The 19,658-nt window shown below is 36.8% G+C and overlaps 1 protein-coding gene across 6 annotated transcripts in view; it reads left to right on the top strand.

Annotated features, from left to right (window-relative positions):
• Positions 1 to 18,926, top strand: part of ATG4C (autophagy related 4C cysteine peptidase) — a 99,362-nt gene extending 80,436 nt beyond the window's left edge. For all 6 annotated transcript variants that reach the window (XM_055585638.1, XM_055585635.1, XM_055585632.1 and 3 more), the window contains one exon: positions 17,829 to 18,926. In XM_055585638.1, the coding sequence (XP_055441613.1) occupies positions 17,829 to 17,996 (168 nt within the window). In that variant the 3' untranslated portion in view covers positions 17,997 to 18,926. The remainder of the gene's footprint in view (positions 1 to 17,828) is intronic.
• The last annotated feature ends 732 nt before the right edge of the window (positions 18,927 to 19,658 follow it).

The following is a 19,658-nucleotide window of genomic DNA, read 5'->3' as shown; positions in this document are numbered from 1 at the left end:
AGTGGACATCTAGGTTGCCTTCATATCTTGGGTATTGTAAATAGTGCTGTGATGAATATAGGGGTACCTATATCTTTTTAAATTAGTGTTTTCATTTTCTTTGAGTAAATAACTTAATTAGAATTGCTGGATTGTGTAGCAGTTTGAGTTTTAGTTTTTTGAGGAACTTCATAACTTTTTCATACTGCCTGCAGCAATTTACATTCGCATCATTAGTGCACGTGCTTTTCTCCACATCTTCACTAGCACTTATTTTTTGTCCTTTTGGTAACAGCCATTCTGATGGGTATGAAGTAATAGCTCATTATGGTTTGCTTTGCATTTCCCCAGTGATTAGAGAAGTTAAGTGTCTTTTCATGTGCTTGTTGGGCATCTGTGTGTTACCTTTGGGAAAATGTATATTCTCATCTTCTGCTCATTTTCTAATCAGGTTGTCTGTATTTTGATATTGAGTTATATGAGTCTTTTTTATATAATTTGGATTTTAACCCCTTATCAGGCATGTAATTTGCAAATATTTTCTCCCATTTAGTAGATTGTCTTTTAATTTTTTTTTTTGATGGTTTCCTTTGCTGTGCAGAAGCTTTTTAGTTTGTTATAGTTCCACTTTTAAATTTTTGCTTTTGTTGCCTTGGGGTGTTAAAGTTTAAAAAATCATCACCAAGACTAATGTCAAGGAGCTTACTACCTGTTTTCTTCTAGATGTTTATGGTTTCATTTAAGTCTTTCATCCATTTTCAGTTTATATTTGCATATGGTGTGAGAAAGTAGTCTGATTCTTTTACATGTGGTTGTCCAGTATTCCCAATACCATTTATTGAAGAGGACTTTTTTCTGCCATTGTGTATTGTTGTTTTCCTTTGTCTTAGATTAATGAAGCATATGAATGTGAGTTTATTTCTGGGCTCTTTATTCTGTTCCATTGATCTGTTTTTGTGCCAGTACCATACTGGTTTGATTACTATAGCTTTGTAGTATAATTTGAAATAAGGGAGCTTGAAACTTCCAGCTTTGTTCTTCATTCTCAATAATCTCTCTGGATATTTGGGGTCTTTTGTGATTTCATACAAATTTTAGAATTATTTGTTTCCTTTATGCAAAAAATGCTATGGTATTTTGATAGAGATTACATTGACTGCAGATTGCTTTCAGTAGTATTTTAATAATATCGAGTCTTCCAGTTCAGTTGTCTTCTTTAGTTTCTTTTGTCATGTTTTCAGAGTACAGGTCTTTCACCTTCTTGGTTAAATTTATTCCTAGGTATATTGTTCTTTTTGATGCAGTTGTAAATGAGATTTTCTTCATTTCTCTTTTTGATAGTTTATTATTAGTGTACAAAAATGCAAAAAGAAAAGAAAACTGGAAAAACGCAAATATTTGGAGGTTAAACAGTGTGCTACTAAACAATCAAGAAGTCAGTGAAGATATCAAAGAGAAAGTTTTTTTAAGAACCTTGAGACAAATAAAAATGAGAACACAACTTTCCAGAATCTGTAGACACAGCAAAAGCAGTTCTAAGAGGGAAGTTCATAGTTATAGAGGCCTACCTCAAGAAATAAGAAAAATCTCAAATAAAAAAATCTTATTTTATATTTTAGGGAACTAGGAAAAAAAGAACTAACAAAACCCAAAGTAGTAGAATGCAGGAAATAAATAAGGATGAGAGCAGAAATAAATGAAAGAGATTTTAAAAGCAATAGAAAAAAGATTAATGAAACTAAATGTTGGTTCTTTGAAATGATAAACAAAATTGACAATGTGCAGCCAGACTCATCAAGAAAAGAGAACCCAAATAAATAAAATTGGAAATGAAGAGGAAAAATTGCAGTCAATACCATAGTAATACAAAAGAGCATAAGAGGATACTATGAACAATTATATGTCAACAAATTGGACAACCTAAAGGAAATGGATAAATTTCTATAAACATACAATCTTCTAAGACCAAATCACAAAGAAATAGGAAATCTGAATAGATCAATTGCTAGTAATGAAGTTGAATCATTAATTAAAAAAAAACACTCCCAGCAAAATCTAGTTCCAGCTGGCTTAACAGATGAATTCTACCAAACATTTAGAGAAGCATTAATTCCTGTCCCTCTCAAATTATTCCAAAAAATTGAAGAGAAAGGAACATTGGCTAGCATTAACCTAATACCAAATCCAGACAAAGACACTACAAAAAGAGAAAGGGGTGCGTATAGGCCAGTATCCCTGATGAACTCCTCAAATAAAACAGACAGCAAGCACTTGCTGTTAGTCTTAGCAATGTTTTTTTAAAATATATCTCCTCAGGCAAGGGCAACAGAAGCAAAAATAAACAAATGAGACTACATTAAACTAAAAAGTTAATGCACAGCAAAACCATCAGCAAAATGAAAAGGCAACTATGGAATGGGAGAAAATATTTGCAAATGATATATCTGATAAGTGGTTGATATCTAAATATTTAAAGAACTCATACAACTAAACAGCAAACAAAACAAAAAGCTCTATTTAAAAATGGACAGGAGACCTGAATAAACATTTTTCTAAAGAAGACATACGGATGGCTAACAAGCATATGAAAAGATGCTTAACATCACAAATTATCAGGGAAATGCAAAATCACAATAATTTACCGTCTTACACACACACACTAGATGGTTAAAATTACAAAGACAATAACAAGGGTTGGTGAAGATGTGGAGAAAAGGAAACTGTCATGCACTGGTGATGGTAATATAAAGTAGTACAGCTGCTATAAGAAATAGCATGAAGATTCCTCAAAAAACTAAAAATAGAACCACAATACAATCCAGCAGTACCACTTCTGGGTATTTATCTGAACAAAATGTAAACCCTAATTTGAGAAGATATATGTTGACTTACAATATTGTGTTAGTTTCAGGTATATAGTGTATTCAATTTTCTTCTTGTAATTGATTTCTTGTTTTATACTGTTGTTGGTTGTGGTTGAAAATGATGTTTGGTATGATTTTAATCTTCTTAAATTTATTGAGACTTGTTTTCTGACCTAATGTGTGATCTATCTTATAGAATGGTCCATGTGCATTTGAAAAGAATGAGTGTTCTGCTGTTTCTGACTGGAATGTCCTATATATATTTATATTGAGTCCATCTGGTCTAATGTGCCATTTAAGGCTGATGTTTCTTTATTGATTTTTCTGTCTGGATCATCTGTCCTTTGATATAAGTGGAGTATAAAAGTCCCCTACTATTCTTGTATTGCTGTCTATTTCTTCCTTTATTTACGTTAATATTTGCTTTATATATTTTGGTGGTCCTGTGTTGGGTGCATGGGCTTCCCAGGTGGCTCATTGGTAAGGAATCCACCTGCCAATGCAGGAGACTCAGAAATGGGTTAAATCCCTGGTTTGGGAAGATCCCTGAAGGGGGAAATGGCAACCCACTCCCATATTCTTGCCTGGATAATCCCATGGACAGAGAAGCCTGGTGGGCTATTGTCCATGGGGTCATGAAGTGTCACACGACTGTGCGACTGAGTGTGCACACACCATGTTGGTGCTTAAATGTTTACAAAATGTTGTATCCTCTTATAGGATTGAACCTTTTATTGTTATAATACCCTTCTTTGCGTTTTGTTAATAGTTTTTGTTTTAAAGTTTAATTTGTCTGAGTATTGCTGCTGCTGCTGCTAAGTCACGTCAGTCATGTCCGACTCTGTGCAACCCCAGAGACGGCAGCCCACCAGGCTCCCCCGTCCCTGGGATTCTCCAGGCAAGAACACTGGAGTGGGTTGCCATTTCCTTCTCCAATGCATGAAAGTGAAAAGTGAAAGTGAAGTCGCTCAGTCGAGTCCAACTCTTAGCGACCCCATGGACTACAGCCTACCAGGCTCCTCCGTCCATGGGATTTTCCAGGCAAGAGTACTGGAGTGGGGTGCCATTGCCTTAGCCTAGCTTTTTTGTTTCCGTTTTCATGGTATATCTTTTTCATCTCTTCACTTCAATCAGTGTCTTTAGGTTTGAAGTGAGTGTCTTGTAGGTGGCATATGTATTTGCATTCCTTTCTCACTTTCTTTTGTATATTTACTTTTTTTCCTTTGTGCTTACTGTGAGATTCACATATAACATTCTCTGTACATAGCAATCTCTTTTAAGTTGATAGTAACTTAATTTTGAACACATTCATTTTGACTCCATGTTTGATATTTTTGCTGACATATTTTACATCTTTTTATTTTATGTATCCCTTGACTAATTATTACATTTTTAAAGTTTTTGTACTGCTTTTGTCTTTTACCATTTGTACTTGCTTTATAAATGACTGATTTACTACCTTTATCATTTATTTACCTTTTCCACTGAGATTTCTACATTTATATGCTTTCTTATTAATTAGTGCTTTTCTTTTTAACTTAGAGAAGTCCCTTTAGCATTTTTTGTAGTGTTTTAGTGGTAATAAACTTTTTAGCTTTATTTATTTGTAAAGCTCTTAATCTGTCCTTCAATTTTGAACGATAAGTTTGCTGGGTAGAGAATTCTTGGTTGGCAGTTTTTTCCTCTATGCACTTTGAATATGTCGTACCACTCCTTTCCTGGCCTGTGAAGTTTCTGCTGAAAATCTGCTCATAGCATTATTGGCTTTCCCTGGTACAAAATAAGTTGCTGTTCTCTTTCTGCTTTTAAGATTCTCTTTTTATCCTTAACTTTTACCATTATAATGTGGCTGGTATGTTTTCCTTTGGGTCCATCTTATTTGGAATTCTCTGGGCTTCTTAGACCTGGGTATCTGTGTCCTTTCCCCAGTTATGGAAATTTTCAGACATTATTCAAATAACTTTTTGGTCCTTTCTCTCTGTCTTCTTCTGAGATCACTATAATCGAAACGGTATTCTGCTTGATATTGTCCTGTCTTCTTTTATTTTTTCATATTGCCACTCTGTCTGGATGTTTTCCATTGCTTTGTCTTCTGGATTCGTGTTTCTATTTTAAAGCCATTCTGCTCTTGAACCCCTCTAGTGTATTTTTCAGTTGTTCCACCTTCTGTTTGGTACTTTCTTATATTTTCTGTCTTTTTTTGAAATTCTCATTTTGCTCATCCATTTTTCTCCTGAGATCATAGGATCTTTATGATCATTGTTTTGAACTCTTTATCAGATAGGTTGCTTATCTCTGTTTAATTAAGGTTTTGGGGGAGGGATTTGCTTTGTTCTTTGGTTTGGAACATATTCCTGTGTCTTCTCCTTTTGCCTGTTTGTCTGTATGTATTAGCTACAATGGCTGCCTCTGTCTTAAGGAGTGATCTTATATAGGAGCTGTACCATGTGGCTCAGAAACGCACTCTCCCCTGGTCACCAGTGTCAGGTACTCGATGGGAGTCCTTTGTGTGGGCTGTGTGCCTACCAGCTGTGAAAGGACTGAGGCTGCTGTGTGGGGAGGGTTGGGCTCAGGGCCTTGCATGGCCTGATTGTGACTTGGCCATTGTGCAGGGAGGGCAGAACTTAAATTGCTTACCTACCCCAGTTGTGGCTCAATGTCTGCATGGTGTAGGTAAGGATTGGTTAAAGTTTTGTATTTGTGAGGGGTGGGTGGAGTTCAAGGCACTTGCCTGGCCCTTTTGTGGGTCAACTGCTGCATGGGTATGGTGGGGCTGGGGGGTTTGCCTAGCCATCTTGTGCCTTGACTGCTGTGCACCAGGGCAGGACTCAGGGTGCTCACCCATTCTGGCTCTTTTTGGAGTATCTCCTGGTTTATTCTTGATATACCTGTGTTGTTGAGAGCCTACTGAGACCTGTCAGTGTTTCAAGGGGAGGAACCTCATTTAACACCTAATTTCAGGCTGACGGGGTGCTAAACCCTCAGTCAGCAGCTTTTAAAATATGCAGCTAAATGCAGTTTTGGGTCTGGATCTTGTTCTGATGGGTGGGGCCATGCTCAGTAAATCTTTAATCCAATTTTCTGTTGATGGGCAGGGGTGTGTTCCCTCCCTGTTGTTTGAGCTGAGGCCAAACTATAAAGTGAGAAAGTGAAAAGTGAAGTCGCTCAGTCATGTACGACTCTTTGCAATTCCATGGACTGTAGTCTACCAGGCTTCTCTGTCCATGGGATTTTCCAGGCAAGAGTACTGGAGTGGGTTGCTGTTTCCTTCTCCAGGGGATCTTCCTGACCCAGGGATCAAACCCAAGTCTCCTGCATTGTAGGCAGATGCTTTACCCTCTGAACCACCAGGGGCCAAACTATAGTGGAGGTAATGAAGATAATGGCAACCTCCTTCAAGAGGTCCCATGCATGCACTGCTGCACTCAGTGCCCCCCACCCTTCAGCAGTCCACCGCCGATCCATGCCTCTGCTGGAGACTCCTGGACACTCACAGGCAAGTCTGGGTCAGTCTCTTGTGGGGACACTGCTTCTTTCTCCTGGATCAATCTCTCCCATCAGGAAGCTTCCGTAAGCCTCTTACCCTTATCCATCAGAGGGCAGACAGAATGAAAACCACAATCAAAGAAAAGTAACCCCACATTGATTACATGGACCACAGCCTTATCTAACTCAGTGAAACTAAGCCATGCCGTGTAGGGCCACCCAAGACAGATGGGTCATGGTGGAGAGTTCTGACAAAACGAGGTACACTGGAGAAGGGAATGGCAAACCACTTCAGTTTTCTTGCCTTGAGAACCCCATGAACAGTATGAAAAGGCAAAAAGATAAGACACTGAAAGATGAACTCCCCAGGTCAGTAGGTGCCCCATATGCCACTGGAGATCAGTGGAGAAACAACTCCAGAAAGAATGAAGAGATGGAGCCAAAGCAAAAACACCCAGTTATAGATGTGACTGGTGATGGAAGTAAAGTCCAATGCTATAAAGAGCAATATTGCATAGAAACCTAGAATGTTAGGTCCATGAATCAAAGCAAACTGGAAGTGGTCAAACAGGAGATGGCAGGAGTGAGCATTGACATTTTAGGAATCAGTGAACTAAAATGGACTGAAATGGGTGAATTTAACTCAGATGACTGTTATATCTACTACTATGGGCAATAATCGCTTAGAAGAAATGGAGGAGCCATCATTGTCAACAAAATAGTCCAAAATGCAGTTCTCGGATGCAGTCTCAAAAACAACAGAATATCTGTTCATTTCCAAGGCAAATCATTCAATATCATAGTAATCCAAGTCTATGCTCTGACCAGTAATGCTGAAGAAGCTGAAGTTGAATGGGTCTGTGAAGACCTACAAGACCTTCTAGAACTAACACCCCCAAAAGATGTCCTTTTCATTATAGGGGACTGGAATGCAAAAGGAGGAAGTCAAGAGATACCTGGAGTAACAGGCAAATTTGGCCTTGAGGTACAAAATGAAGCAGATCAAAGGCTAACAGTTTTGCCAAAAGAACACACTGGTCATAGCAAACACCCTCTTCCAACAACACAAGAAAGACTCTACACATGGACATCACCAGGTGGTTGATACCGAAATCAGATTGATTATATTCTTTATAGCCAAAGATGGGGAATCTCTATACAGTCAGCAAAAACAAGACCAGAAGCTGACTGTGGCTCAGATCATGAACTCCATATTGCCAAATTCAGACTTAAATTGAAGAAAGTGGGGAAAACCACTAGATCATTCAGGTATGACCTAAATCAAGTCCGTTACGATTATACAGTGAAAGTGACACGTAGATTCAAGGGTTTAGATCTGATAGAGTGCCTAAAGAACTATGGATGGAAGTTCATGACATTGTACAGGAGGCAGTGATCAAGACCATCCCCAAGAAAAAGAAATGCAAAAAAACAAAATGATTGTCTGAGGAGGCCTTGCAAATAACTGAGAAAAGAAGAGAAGCTAAAGGCAAAGGAGAAAAGGATGAATACCTCTTTGAATGTAGAGTTCCAACGAATAGCAAGGAGAGACAAGAAAGCCTTCCTCAGTGATCAATGCAAAGAAATGGAGGAAAACACTAGAATAGGAACAATTAGAGATCTCTTCAAGAAAATTAGAGGTACCAGGGAAGCATTTCATGCAAAGATGGGCTCAATGAAGGACAGAAATGGTATGGACTAACAGAAGCAGAAGATATTAAGAAGAGGTGGCAAGAATACACAGAAGAATTATCCAAAAAAGATCTTCATGACCCAGATAACCATGATGGTGTGATCACTCACCTAGAGTCAGACATCCTGGAATATGAAGTCAAGTGGGCCTTAGAAAGCATCACTACGAGCAAAGCTAGTGGAGGTGATGGAATTCCAGTTGATCTATTTCAAATCCTAAAAGATGTTGCTGTGAAAGTGCTGCACTCAGTATGCCAGCAAATTTGGAAAACTCAGCAATATCTCCAGAACTGGAAAAGGTCAGTTTTCTTTCCAATCCCAAAGAAAGGCAATGCCAAAGAATGTTCAAACTACTGCACAATTGCACTCATCTCACATGCTAGCAAAGTAATGCTCAAAATCCTCCAAGCCAGGCTTCAACAATACATGAACTGTGAACTTCCAGATGTTCAAGCTGAATTTAGAAAAGGCAGAGGACCCAGAAATCAAATTGCCAGCATCCATTGGATCATTGAAAAAGCAAGAGACTTCCAGAAAAACATCTACTTCTGCTTTATTGATTATGCCAAAGCCTTTGACTGTGTGGATCACAACAAACTGTGAAAAATTTTTAAAGAGATGGAAATGCTAGACCACCTGATCTGCCTCCTGAGAAATCTGTATGCTGGTTGAGAAGCAACAGTTAGAACTGGATATGGAACAACAGACTGGTTCCAAATTGGGAAAGGAGTACATCAAGGCTGTATACTGTCACCCTGCTTATTTAACTTATATGCAGAGTACATCATGAGAAATGCCAGCCCAGATGAAGCACAAGCTGGAATCAAGATTGAGGGAATCAGTAACCTCAGATGCACAGATGACACGACCTTTATGGCAGAAAGCAAATAAGTAAAGAGCCTCTGGATGAAAGTGAAAAAGTTGGCTTAAAACTTAACATTCAGAAAACTAAGATCATGGCATCTGGTCCCATCACTTCATGGCAAATCGATGGGGAAACAATGGAAACAGTGACAGACTTTATTCTTTTAGGCTCCAAAATCACTGCAGATGGTGACTGCAGCCATGAAATTAAAAGACGCTTGCTCCTTGGAAGAAAAGTTATGGCCAACCTAGACAGCATATTAAAAAGCAGAGACATCACGTTGCCAACAAAGGTCAGAGCTATGGTTTTTCCAGTAGTCATGCATGGATGTGAGAGTCAGACTATAAAGATAGTGAGTGCTGAAGAATTGATGCGTTTGAACTGTGGCTTTGGAGAAGACTCTTGCGAGTCCCTTGGACTGCAAGGAGATCCAACCAGTCAATCCTAAAGGAAATCAGGCCTGAATATTCATTGGAAGGACTGATGCTGAAGCTGATTCTCCAAAACTTTGGCCACCTGGTGCGAAGAGCTGACTCATTTGAAAAGACCCTGATGCTGGGAAAGATTGAAGGCAGAAGGAGAAGGGGATGACAGAGAATGAGATGGTTGGATGGCATCACTGACTTGATGGACGTGTATTTGAGCAAGCTCCGGGAGTTGGTGATGGACAGGGAAGCCTGGTGTGCTGCAGTCCATGGGGTTGCAAAGAGTCCATCATAACTGAGCGACTGAACTGATGCAGTTTTGTAGGGCCATAGTCAGTAACTGCTGGACTCCAGACCAGGAGGTTTGATGGTGTCCCCTGGATGACAGTTACAAAAATTGGGGCTCTTGACAGTGTCTAAGCTCCATCATGGGAAGTCTTGCTGAACTGTAGTGAGGCTACAGGAGTGCTCAGGGATGGTGTCTCCCTGCCTAATTGCCATGGGAGTGCCTCCTTTGCCTGTATATTTGAGGGTTACTAAAGCCTGTCCCTCGGGATGAAACTCTAGTTAAGTAAATAGGCCTTTTTACAGGAAGACAGGGTAGTGTTTCAGTCTCCTCTCTATGTAGTACTCTGGTGGTGGTTGCCTGTGAAGAACTGTGTGCGTGTGTGTTAGTTGCTCAGTCATGTCCCACTCTTTGCGACCCCATGAACTGTAGCCCACGAGGCTTCTCTGTTCATGGAATTCTCCAGGCAAGAATACTAGAGTGGATTTGCATTCCTTTCTCCAGAGGATCTTCTTGACCCAGGGATCGAACCCTGGTCTCCTGCATTGCAAGCAGATTCTTTACCATTTGAGCTACAGGGATGTGTCTAGTAATATTTATTTCCTTGAAGCCTGTTTTTGTGTTTTATTGTTATATAATTTAACCCTATACATATTTTAAATTCCACAAGGTGTTATTTTTTAAATAGTCAGTGTTATCCTTTGTGATGCCCTTCAATCTTTCCTGTATTACTTTATTTCCCTCTGGGATCATTTTAACTTCTTTCTGAACAATTCCTTTACTGTTTCTTTTGTGCTATTTGCTGGTGATAAATTCACTCAGTTCTTGTTTAATACATTTTATTTTGTCTTTATTAAAAATTGGAATAATTGCATCCTTATAGAAAAGTTGTAAATATAATACAAATAATTTTTTTCTGAGCTGTTTGAGAGTAAGTTACCAACATGATGCCCCATACTCTTGAATAATTGTGCAGTTCCTACATTCTCTTATCAGACTACTGTGAAAATGTAAGTGTTTGTCACTCAATCGTATCTGACTCTTTCTGACCCCATTGACTGTAGCCACCGGGCTCCTCTGTCCATGGAATTCTCCAGGCAAAAATACTGGAGTAGGTTGCTATTTTCTTCTCCAGGGGAATCTTCCTGACCTAGGAATTGAACCCAGGTCTCCTGCTTTGCAGGCACATTCTTTACTGACTGAGCCACCGACCAAACAACAGCAGCAACATAATGTTGTTCACTAATCACATGGTATACTATGATCACATTTCTTTTTTCTCTAAATTTTATTTTCTTGGAGTAAATACTACCTCTCCCCTTTTTATTTCCTTTGCACGTACTGAGTTGTTGTTTGGGGTTCTTTAGTCACTAAGTCGTGACCGACTCTTTGTGACCCCATGGGCTGTAGCCCACCAGGCTCCTCTGTCCATGGGATTTCCCAGACAAGAATTCTGAAGTGGGTTGCCATTTCCTTCTCCAGGGGATATTCCTGGTCCAGGATTGAACCCATGTCTTCAGCATTGTAGATGAATTTTTTTTACCACTGAGCCACCTGGGAATCCCATACTGACTGATATTTATTTTAATTTTTTACTCATATCTGTCAAGTACCTAGCAGCAAATTTTTCATGAATATAAATGTAAGAAAATACATCATTTTCTTCTTTCCTTCTTTTTTCTGGAGACTTTTCTCTCTCAGTTTTCTCTTGGCTGCAGTCTTCTTTCTTTTCTAGACTTGATGCAGAATTGTCTGTTTGGAACTCCCTAATGCTGCCTTTCTGCTTTGGATCCCCTATCTTCTGAATCTTTATTTAGTTTAATCCCTTGTTTTGCTGAAGCATGGGCTTCCCTCATAGCTCAGTTGGTAAAGAATCTGCCTGCAACACAGGAGGCCTCGGTTTGATTCCTGGGTTGGGAAGATCCACTAGAGAAGGGATAGGCTACCCATTCCAGTATTCTTGGGCTTCCCTTGTGGCTCAGCTGTTAAAGAATCCACAATGTGGGAGACCTGGGTTCGATCCCTGGGTTGGGAAGATCCCCTGGAGAAGGGAAAGGCTACCTACTCCAGTATTCTGGCCTGGAGAATTCCATGGACTATACAGTCCATGGGATCACAAAGAGTCAGACACGAATGGGCGACTTTCACTTTCATTTTGCTGAAGCATTGTTTCTAGTATGAAAGCATACTTTCAAAGAAAAATATGAGTAGATTATAAAGTTTTTGAATGCTTACATGTCTGATCATCTTTATCTTTTCATTTATTGATATTATATAGAATTGTAGAATGGAATAATCCCTTGCCTCCTGTCCCACCAAACGTTAGAAACATTGCTCTGCTCCCGTCTAACGTCCAGTGTTGCTGTTGAGAAGCTTAATGTCACTGTGGATTATTTTCCTCTGAATGTAAACATTTTTTTCTCTCTGAAAGTTTTCAGGTTTGAATCCTGACTCTATCATCTCATGACTGTATACCTCTGGCCTCACTGGTTAACCTCTCTGTGCATCAATGTTCTCATTGGAATGAAAATAATAATAGCTACCTCTCTCAGTAGCATAATTATGAAGATTAAATGATTACTAGATTAGTACTCTGTAGGTACTATATAATGTGTTAGCTATTACTAATTATCCCTAGTATTCTAAAACTTCGTTATGTGTCCTGGTTTATTCCTTTTCCTTGAGTCTTGTTTCCTTCCAGTCTGAGAAGAAAAAATTTTTTAAATAGATATAACATTATTTCCTATCTTTTGTTTTCTTCATTCTTTCTCTCTGGAATTTTTATTATATGGTTGTTGGACCCTCTGAATTGTCCTCTGATTTTCCTGTATTTTTTTCCTTTTATTTTCCTTATCTTTTTTTATTAGGAGATTTTCTCCATCTTTTAATGCTTTTGTTCTCAAATTAAAAGTCATGATATTTACATTTCTGGGAGTTATTTATGTTTTTCTATTACTCATTCTTCATAGCATTCTTTCATTTTTTTAATGGGTGTATTATCTTCTCTTCTCCCCCAAGGAAATTAATTATAGTAATTTTGAAATTTTCCTCCATTTCCTTTGCTTTTTATGTTCCCTTCCTGTTGGATCCTTTTTGTTTGGTTGGTTTTCTATTTTTTGTTTTAATCTTCCAATTTTCCATTTGATGCTTTCCTCCAAATGACTGGTGATCTTCTGTGTCTGTTTATACTTGAAAGTGGGGCACTAAAGAGCTGAGTAGATGTTCCCTGTGTTTGAGTATGGCTTTTTAGCTGGTGACCTTCATACTAAGGTGATCAGGTGATGAGCCTTCCTTTTTACTAGGTGACCCTCAAGTGTTATTAAGTGGTAATCTTTTCTCTAGGGTTGTTTTATTTTTTTTCAGAGAAAAAAATCTACCATCTCTCTGTAGAATGTATGTTGCCTCTCTGTGCTCCCAGAGCAGGAAGTGAAGAATGCTGAGGTCCCTATGGTTTAGTATTTTAGACTGTCACTTAATCCCTCAACTTTTATATTCATCACTCAGCTGGGTATATTAGAGTACATGTATTTATTTGAGTTTTCTAATATAAGTCTTTATTTTCTTGTATGTAGATGGTTAGTTCCTGGTGGCTCAGATGGTAAAGAATCTGCCTGCAGTGTGGGAGACCTGGGTTTGATTCCTGGATTGGGAACATCCCCTGGAGGAGGACATGGCAACCCACTCCAGTATTCTTGCCTTGGGAATCCCCATGGACAGAGGAGCCTGGCAGGCTGCAGTTCATGGGGTCGCAAAGAGTCAGACATGACTGAGTGACTGAACACAGTAAGGGCTAAAAGTTTCAACTACAGGGTTTTAAGATTGAGTAGGAGGGAACAGAATGGAATTATCATCACATGCGCATTTAACTTCGGTTCAATGATACGTATTTGTGCATGTGTACTTTTTATTTCATACTGTGCATTGCTGTGTGCCACACTGTATTGTACACTTATACATGTTACTAAACATGGTTGTGTACACAGAATTATGCACAACACCCTTTAAGTAATTTAAAGACTTTATGAAGGTAATTTTTTTACTATATTTGATTTTCATATTAAGACCTGACTTTAGAACCTATCCCCTACATAATATGTACCTCCATCATGGTCAGCATGGACCACATAGGTACAGACTGCTGTGTGCTGGGTCTGATTTGACATGTGTGGTGGCAGAGACTTGCAGAAAAGGTTCTAGGGCTGGGGGGAAGGAGTCATCTTGTTCTCTTTCTGTTCTTACTTTACAACTGCTAGCTTTATGATGGAAGAAATTACTTGATTTTTGTCCTCCAGGTTTTTCCTTTGTAAATTCTGAAACCCATTAATTTAGCACATAGGAAAAATTATATAAAATATTTGACCTCTTAAAAAGACATTTATGATTTGCCTTTTCGACAATCAAGCCTCTTCAGTGTATCTTTAGCTGTCTTATTAAACTAGAACAGAAGACTTGCCTGTTCTAAAGTTATTGTTGAGTAAACTAATGAACTGCTTTAGAAATATAGCTATGGGATAGTAAATCCAGTTAGCTTAAATTAAAAACAAACAAACAAACTTGGTTTTCTCCTCACTGTATAAGAAATACATATTAGAAATTTTGGAAGATAAAAGTATAAAAAAAATAACCATTAAGTCTTTCATTCAGAGATAACTGTTAATATTTTGTTGTATTTTCTTCAAACTTCTTAAAGTACGTGTTTAAAATTATTTTAACAAAACTGAGATTAAATTTTATATCTAGTGTTATATGCTGTTTTTCCTTTACCATTATATAATAGTTATTTCTCTAAGTTATTAAATAACTTTCATTATCTTTATTTTGTATATTATCTCAATTGATATAATACCCCAAGTCATATAGGTAACCTAATGTGGAATTTTTTTGGTGTAGATTTTATATTATCCATTATGGAGGGACCTTAGTGTTTTGACAGCGCATCCTATTTTGTAGTATAAAAAAGAAAACTAAACTTTTCCCTTCTGATAGATGTTTAAATCAATGATTATTCTTAAAAAATCTGAAAGATTCTTGATATGGTACTTAGAACTTTGAAAGGCTTGTTGATAAGGCAGTGTCTCAGTAATTCATTTTCAGTTTATCTCTTTTTGCTGTTATGTCATCTTGGAAAAGCAATTTAAATCCTTTGGGTCTCAATTTTCCCATTTATAAAATGAGAATAAGCTAGATAATTTAAATCTCCATTGGCATTTTTATTTTTATTTGTCCTAAATTTACTTCTTCCTATCATATCATGTTTATATTTGTCAGTTTATCACTTAACATTGCTCAACTCAATTGTGTGTGTGTGTGTGTGTATGTAAAAATGCGTGTGTGTGTGTCTGTGTATATATAGAGAGAATCACACAGTATATAGTGTATATAGTAATTTTCTCCTGTCTGGGTGTACCACAGTTTATCCACTCATCTATTGAAGGACATCTTTGTTGTTTCCAAGTTTTGGCAATTATGGATAAAGCCACCAAAAACATTGTGTGCAAGTTTTTTTTATGGTATAAGATTTAAACTTATCTAAATAAACCAAATTTTCATTTACACACTGTTTTCCATTTATTTTTCATCTTCTAGTCTTTAAAAATGTTTAAACCTAGAAAAGTTAGAAAATATAATTCTCAAAGCCTGAATCAATAAATATGTATAATGAGGCCTTATAAAATTTGATTAATTTTAGGATGCTATCAGTTTTATACCATAATTTATGTGTCACTGAAGAACAAAGAAAACAACCCATGATAAAGAAAAAGGGACCCAATTAAAAAGCTAGGACACTGAAAGTCTACAACTTAGGTAAATATAAAATTAAAAGGGAAATAAACTTTCCCACAGAAAAGGACAGAAAAGAAGCTTCCACTTCTCAACCTTGGCACTGAGTGGAGGGAGTTAAAAAGAACTTCCCTGAGAATTTGAACTGTAAGCCAGTACTGATTCAGGTTTTCAGGCTGAATTCATGCTGCAGTATTGTACAAAACCGAAGAAGGCAATGGCACCCACCCCAGTGCTCTTGCCTGGAAAATCCCGTGGACGGAGGAGCCTGGTGGGCTGCAGTCCATGGGGTCGCTAAGAGTCAGGCACGACTGAGTGACTTCCCTTTCACTTCTCACTTTCATGCATTGGAGAAGGAAATGGCAACCCACTCCAGTGTTCTTGCCTGGAGAATCCCAGGGATGGGGGAGCCTGGTGGGCTGCTGTCTATGGCATCACACACAGTCAGACACGACTGAAGCGACTTAGCAGCAGCAGCAATGAGGGCTTATATTGCAAGTGGGTTTGCAAAAGTAGGTGCATTTTATAATTAAAGGACTGGGAGTTCCTTTCTAACATTTTGCCTTGGGGCACAGATTTGAATTTTAGTTAATGTACAACTAATAAACCTAAATGACTTAATTCTTGATTTTGAAAGAAACGATGAAGAGATGATAATGTTAGCTCTGTTATGTTGAATTAAAAATGATGCAAAGATACCTGCCTATTAGATACTGGACTTTTACAAGTGACATTAAATGAATATAAAATGATAACAATTTTGGCTTGTATTCCAACCATTGGCTGGAGGTGAAAGATGCCAGCTCCCTCTGTCTCTTTTTCATTTCCACATTTTTGCCCTTCTCTCTCCCATTTTTTTAGAATATAAATTAAATTTGAGAATAAAAGTAGGGGCACAATATGAATTTATAGGATCAAGTTTTCATCACATCTGGCTTTTTAAGTACTTGATTGTTTTTAAATGGTTCATTTTCACTGTTAGAAAATGTATTTCATATTAACTGTCTGATTGAAATATTTTAAATTTAACATTGTATCATATCCTAGGGCTACATATTTATTTTAGCCTTGTTTCAAGAGAATCTGTAAATGTAATATATAAGAATTTGATGAGCCTTCATTTGAATATCAACATTTGAGAGAATTTAGTTTTTGCTCCTAAAATTATCCTTCAACAAGTTATATTTAATTGATTGTGATTAATGATGTATAAATACTATTGATATTTTTTCAGCATTCTTTGTAACTCACATAAATTTTTCAGAATCTTTCTTATAAGCCCCAATTACCTATAGAAATGTTTATTTCTATAAAAACATTCTTCACTCAAAAATTTTTATTCACTTTGAAATTTAAATTGTTTTAATTTTTAAATAGACTGTTTAACAGAAAGACTTAAATGGCTTAGAATGAGTTAATTGACTTGTCAGTGAATCCCAAATTAACAGAGGTTATATAAAGGTTGTTGGTGTTCCCACAAAATTTCAGGTATTACTTATTTTACTTCCATATTATATAACATAACTTTAGAAGGTAATATGTAAAGTGTGGATTATTGCAGTATATACAAACACTGTTTTTGTATTGACTAGATTATTGCAGAAGTATATTTTTTAAAATGGAAGTCTTTGAAAAGACCAAACTTATTATTTTGGTCTTTTAAATAAAACTTGTTTATTTTAAAAAATAACTTTTCATTGCTTTTTGTCATCCTCTTTTCTCTGAGGTAAGGAGATTGGATATCTTTTGCCCACTTTTATAAATGAGGTATGGGGAGGGAGGTGGGAGAGGGGTTCAGGATGGGGAACATGTGTACACCCGTGGTGGATTCATGTTGATGTATGGCAAAACCAATACAATATTGTAAAGTAATTAGCCTCCAATTAAAATAAATAAATTTATGTTTTTTAAAAAAAGAAAAAAAAAAATGAATACCTAAAAAAAAAAATAGATGAGGTAGAGTGATTTGTCAAAAGTCACATCAAAGTAAGTTGTAGAATTGAGATTAGAGTGGATATTTTTGACTTAGTTTAATTTTTTTTTTCTGCATTATGGTACTAAACAGTCATTCACAGTATTTTGCCATAATCAGTGATACCATTTTGTTTCACTGTCTATTACAGGAGATAAATCTTAACTCACTAGTAACTCTTCAAACAATGTGACCAGAAAACTTTACTTTGGGGGGCTTGGGGTAGGAATGATAATATACTTAATTTTTGGTGGTCTAATCCTAATGAGGAAGTAGATATTTAGCTGGAAATAAACTGTATAGTAAGCACTGGTCAACTTTTGTCTTTTAGCCAGAACAGGAAAGCAGTAGCACTGGGTAAATGTCACTGGGAGAAGCTAACAGGAGCAGTTCAGGGCTAGAACTTTAGATTTCATCGTGTGGTCCTGCTGTGCACTATTGCATCCAATAAGGGATTCTTCTGTACTTTCTGTTACAGATGCTGAAAATTTCTTCTAAGGAGAAATATCCCTTATTTACTTTTGTAAATGGTCATTCCAGAGACTATGATTTTACATCTACTACAACCAACGAAGAAGACCTTTTCTCAGAGGATGAAAAGAAAAGAATAAAAAGATTTAGCACAGAAGAGTTTGTCTTGCTGTAAAGAATAGCACATTTGTGCTTGATGAGAAGAAATCCTTTGAAGGTGGAAAAATGAAGAGAAACAAGAACATTCAAAACTGGTTTATTTTCACCAGTATCTTAATTTTATATGTTCTTTTAAACAAAAGAGCATTTGAAAATATACACATTTTAAAGATATTTTTCTGAAAGAGAAATGATTTACTGAATCCTGATTTCTAATAAATATTAAGTGATTCTGACCACATTCCTATTTCCCTGAAGTTCTGCTAATGATAAATCTACCTTAACTGCAAATCTTCTAGTCTTCAAATTCTTGCACTGGGGCCCACTATTCTCCTGGAGGGTTTGTGGTATTGGGCCCCCCAAATGGCATCACCCAATAGTTTAAAAAGCTTCAGTTTATACTAATCACCAGAAGACCAGAGAATGAATCTTAAGTGCTGCCTAAGCCCCCTGATATTAATGCAACCAAAGGACACTTTTGGATATATCTTGATATATTAAATAGTAATTTTTAGCTGTGATATGATACAATTATATGAGAAGTTTGAGTTAAGGTAATACTTAACAGTACAATTCTATAACGGTTCTTTATTTTGCTTGCCTGTTAGCCTTCTCTGAGGAATAAAGGTAAAGTACTGGTTTCCCCACAGATTTAAAGGTTATATTATTAATAACAACTACATCTAATCAAAGCAGATAAAGGCAAAATTGTTTGTTTCCTATCTCGAAAATGAAATTTATGGGAACTTGACTTATTATACAGTTTTGAAATCTAAAGATAAGTACCAAGAAAGCTATCATTAGATGTTCTTCTATGTGATTTTCGCTATTTGTATAAATCAGTGTAGTGGTGTTTAGAACTGAGACCATCTATAAGGTAAATCTGCCTTAAGTGTATTATGTATTATTAAAGGCAAATTTGTAATAATAAAAATATGAGTTACTATTGAGTCAGGTTTACAAAGTAAGTACTTTAATAAAGATATAAGAACATAAAATACCTTTGTTTTGGTTTTAATGGGATTATTTTAATCCTTTCACTTGAAAAATCATTGTCTCAGATGAATCCTGTTTATTTATAATGAAGGCAAATATTGTTGCTTTGAAAGCAAAATATTAACTTATTTTATGAAGCTTCCATGTTTTAGTGTGAAAAAGTGACTCATAAAGACATAAAATTCTGTATCATTTAAACTCATTGATTTTTTTTTCTCCATCAGGAAGCCTGTTGTTAGGTTTAGAGTTGCATGCAAAACAGAAACAGAGAGTGGGCAGATAGATTGCTTTGGTATGCCCGATGAGAGAGATCAGGTTTGGCATTTCCCAGTGAAGATAGTTACTGAATTGAAAAAACAATCAAAAATCTAAAATTTTCCTTTATCCTAGATGAAATCTGGACAAGTTAAGTCTAGTACTGATTTTCCTAGTATGCAAAAGTAGTATAGGTACAAGAAGCCAGTGGTACACCCGATTTTATACAATGCAGCTTTATACACGATTTTTTACACTACAGTTCCTTCATCTAAAGTATTACAGTTGGTTATTCCTACATACCTGCAGTAGTCACAGGACTCTACCAATATAACAAACACATCAGATGAGAGCACCATATCTTCAAATGAATCAGAACTGATTGTAAGTGTCCTCTTACAATAACTATATACAAGCTTAGAATTAG

Source organism: Bubalus kerabau, chromosome 6 (assembly GCF_029407905.1).
Source record: "Bubalus kerabau isolate K-KA32 ecotype Philippines breed swamp buffalo chromosome 6, PCC_UOA_SB_1v2, whole genome shotgun sequence".
Taxonomy (NCBI): Eukaryota; Metazoa; Chordata; class Mammalia; order Artiodactyla; family Bovidae; genus Bubalus; species Bubalus kerabau.
This window is presented reverse-complemented; position numbering and strand designations above follow the sequence as displayed.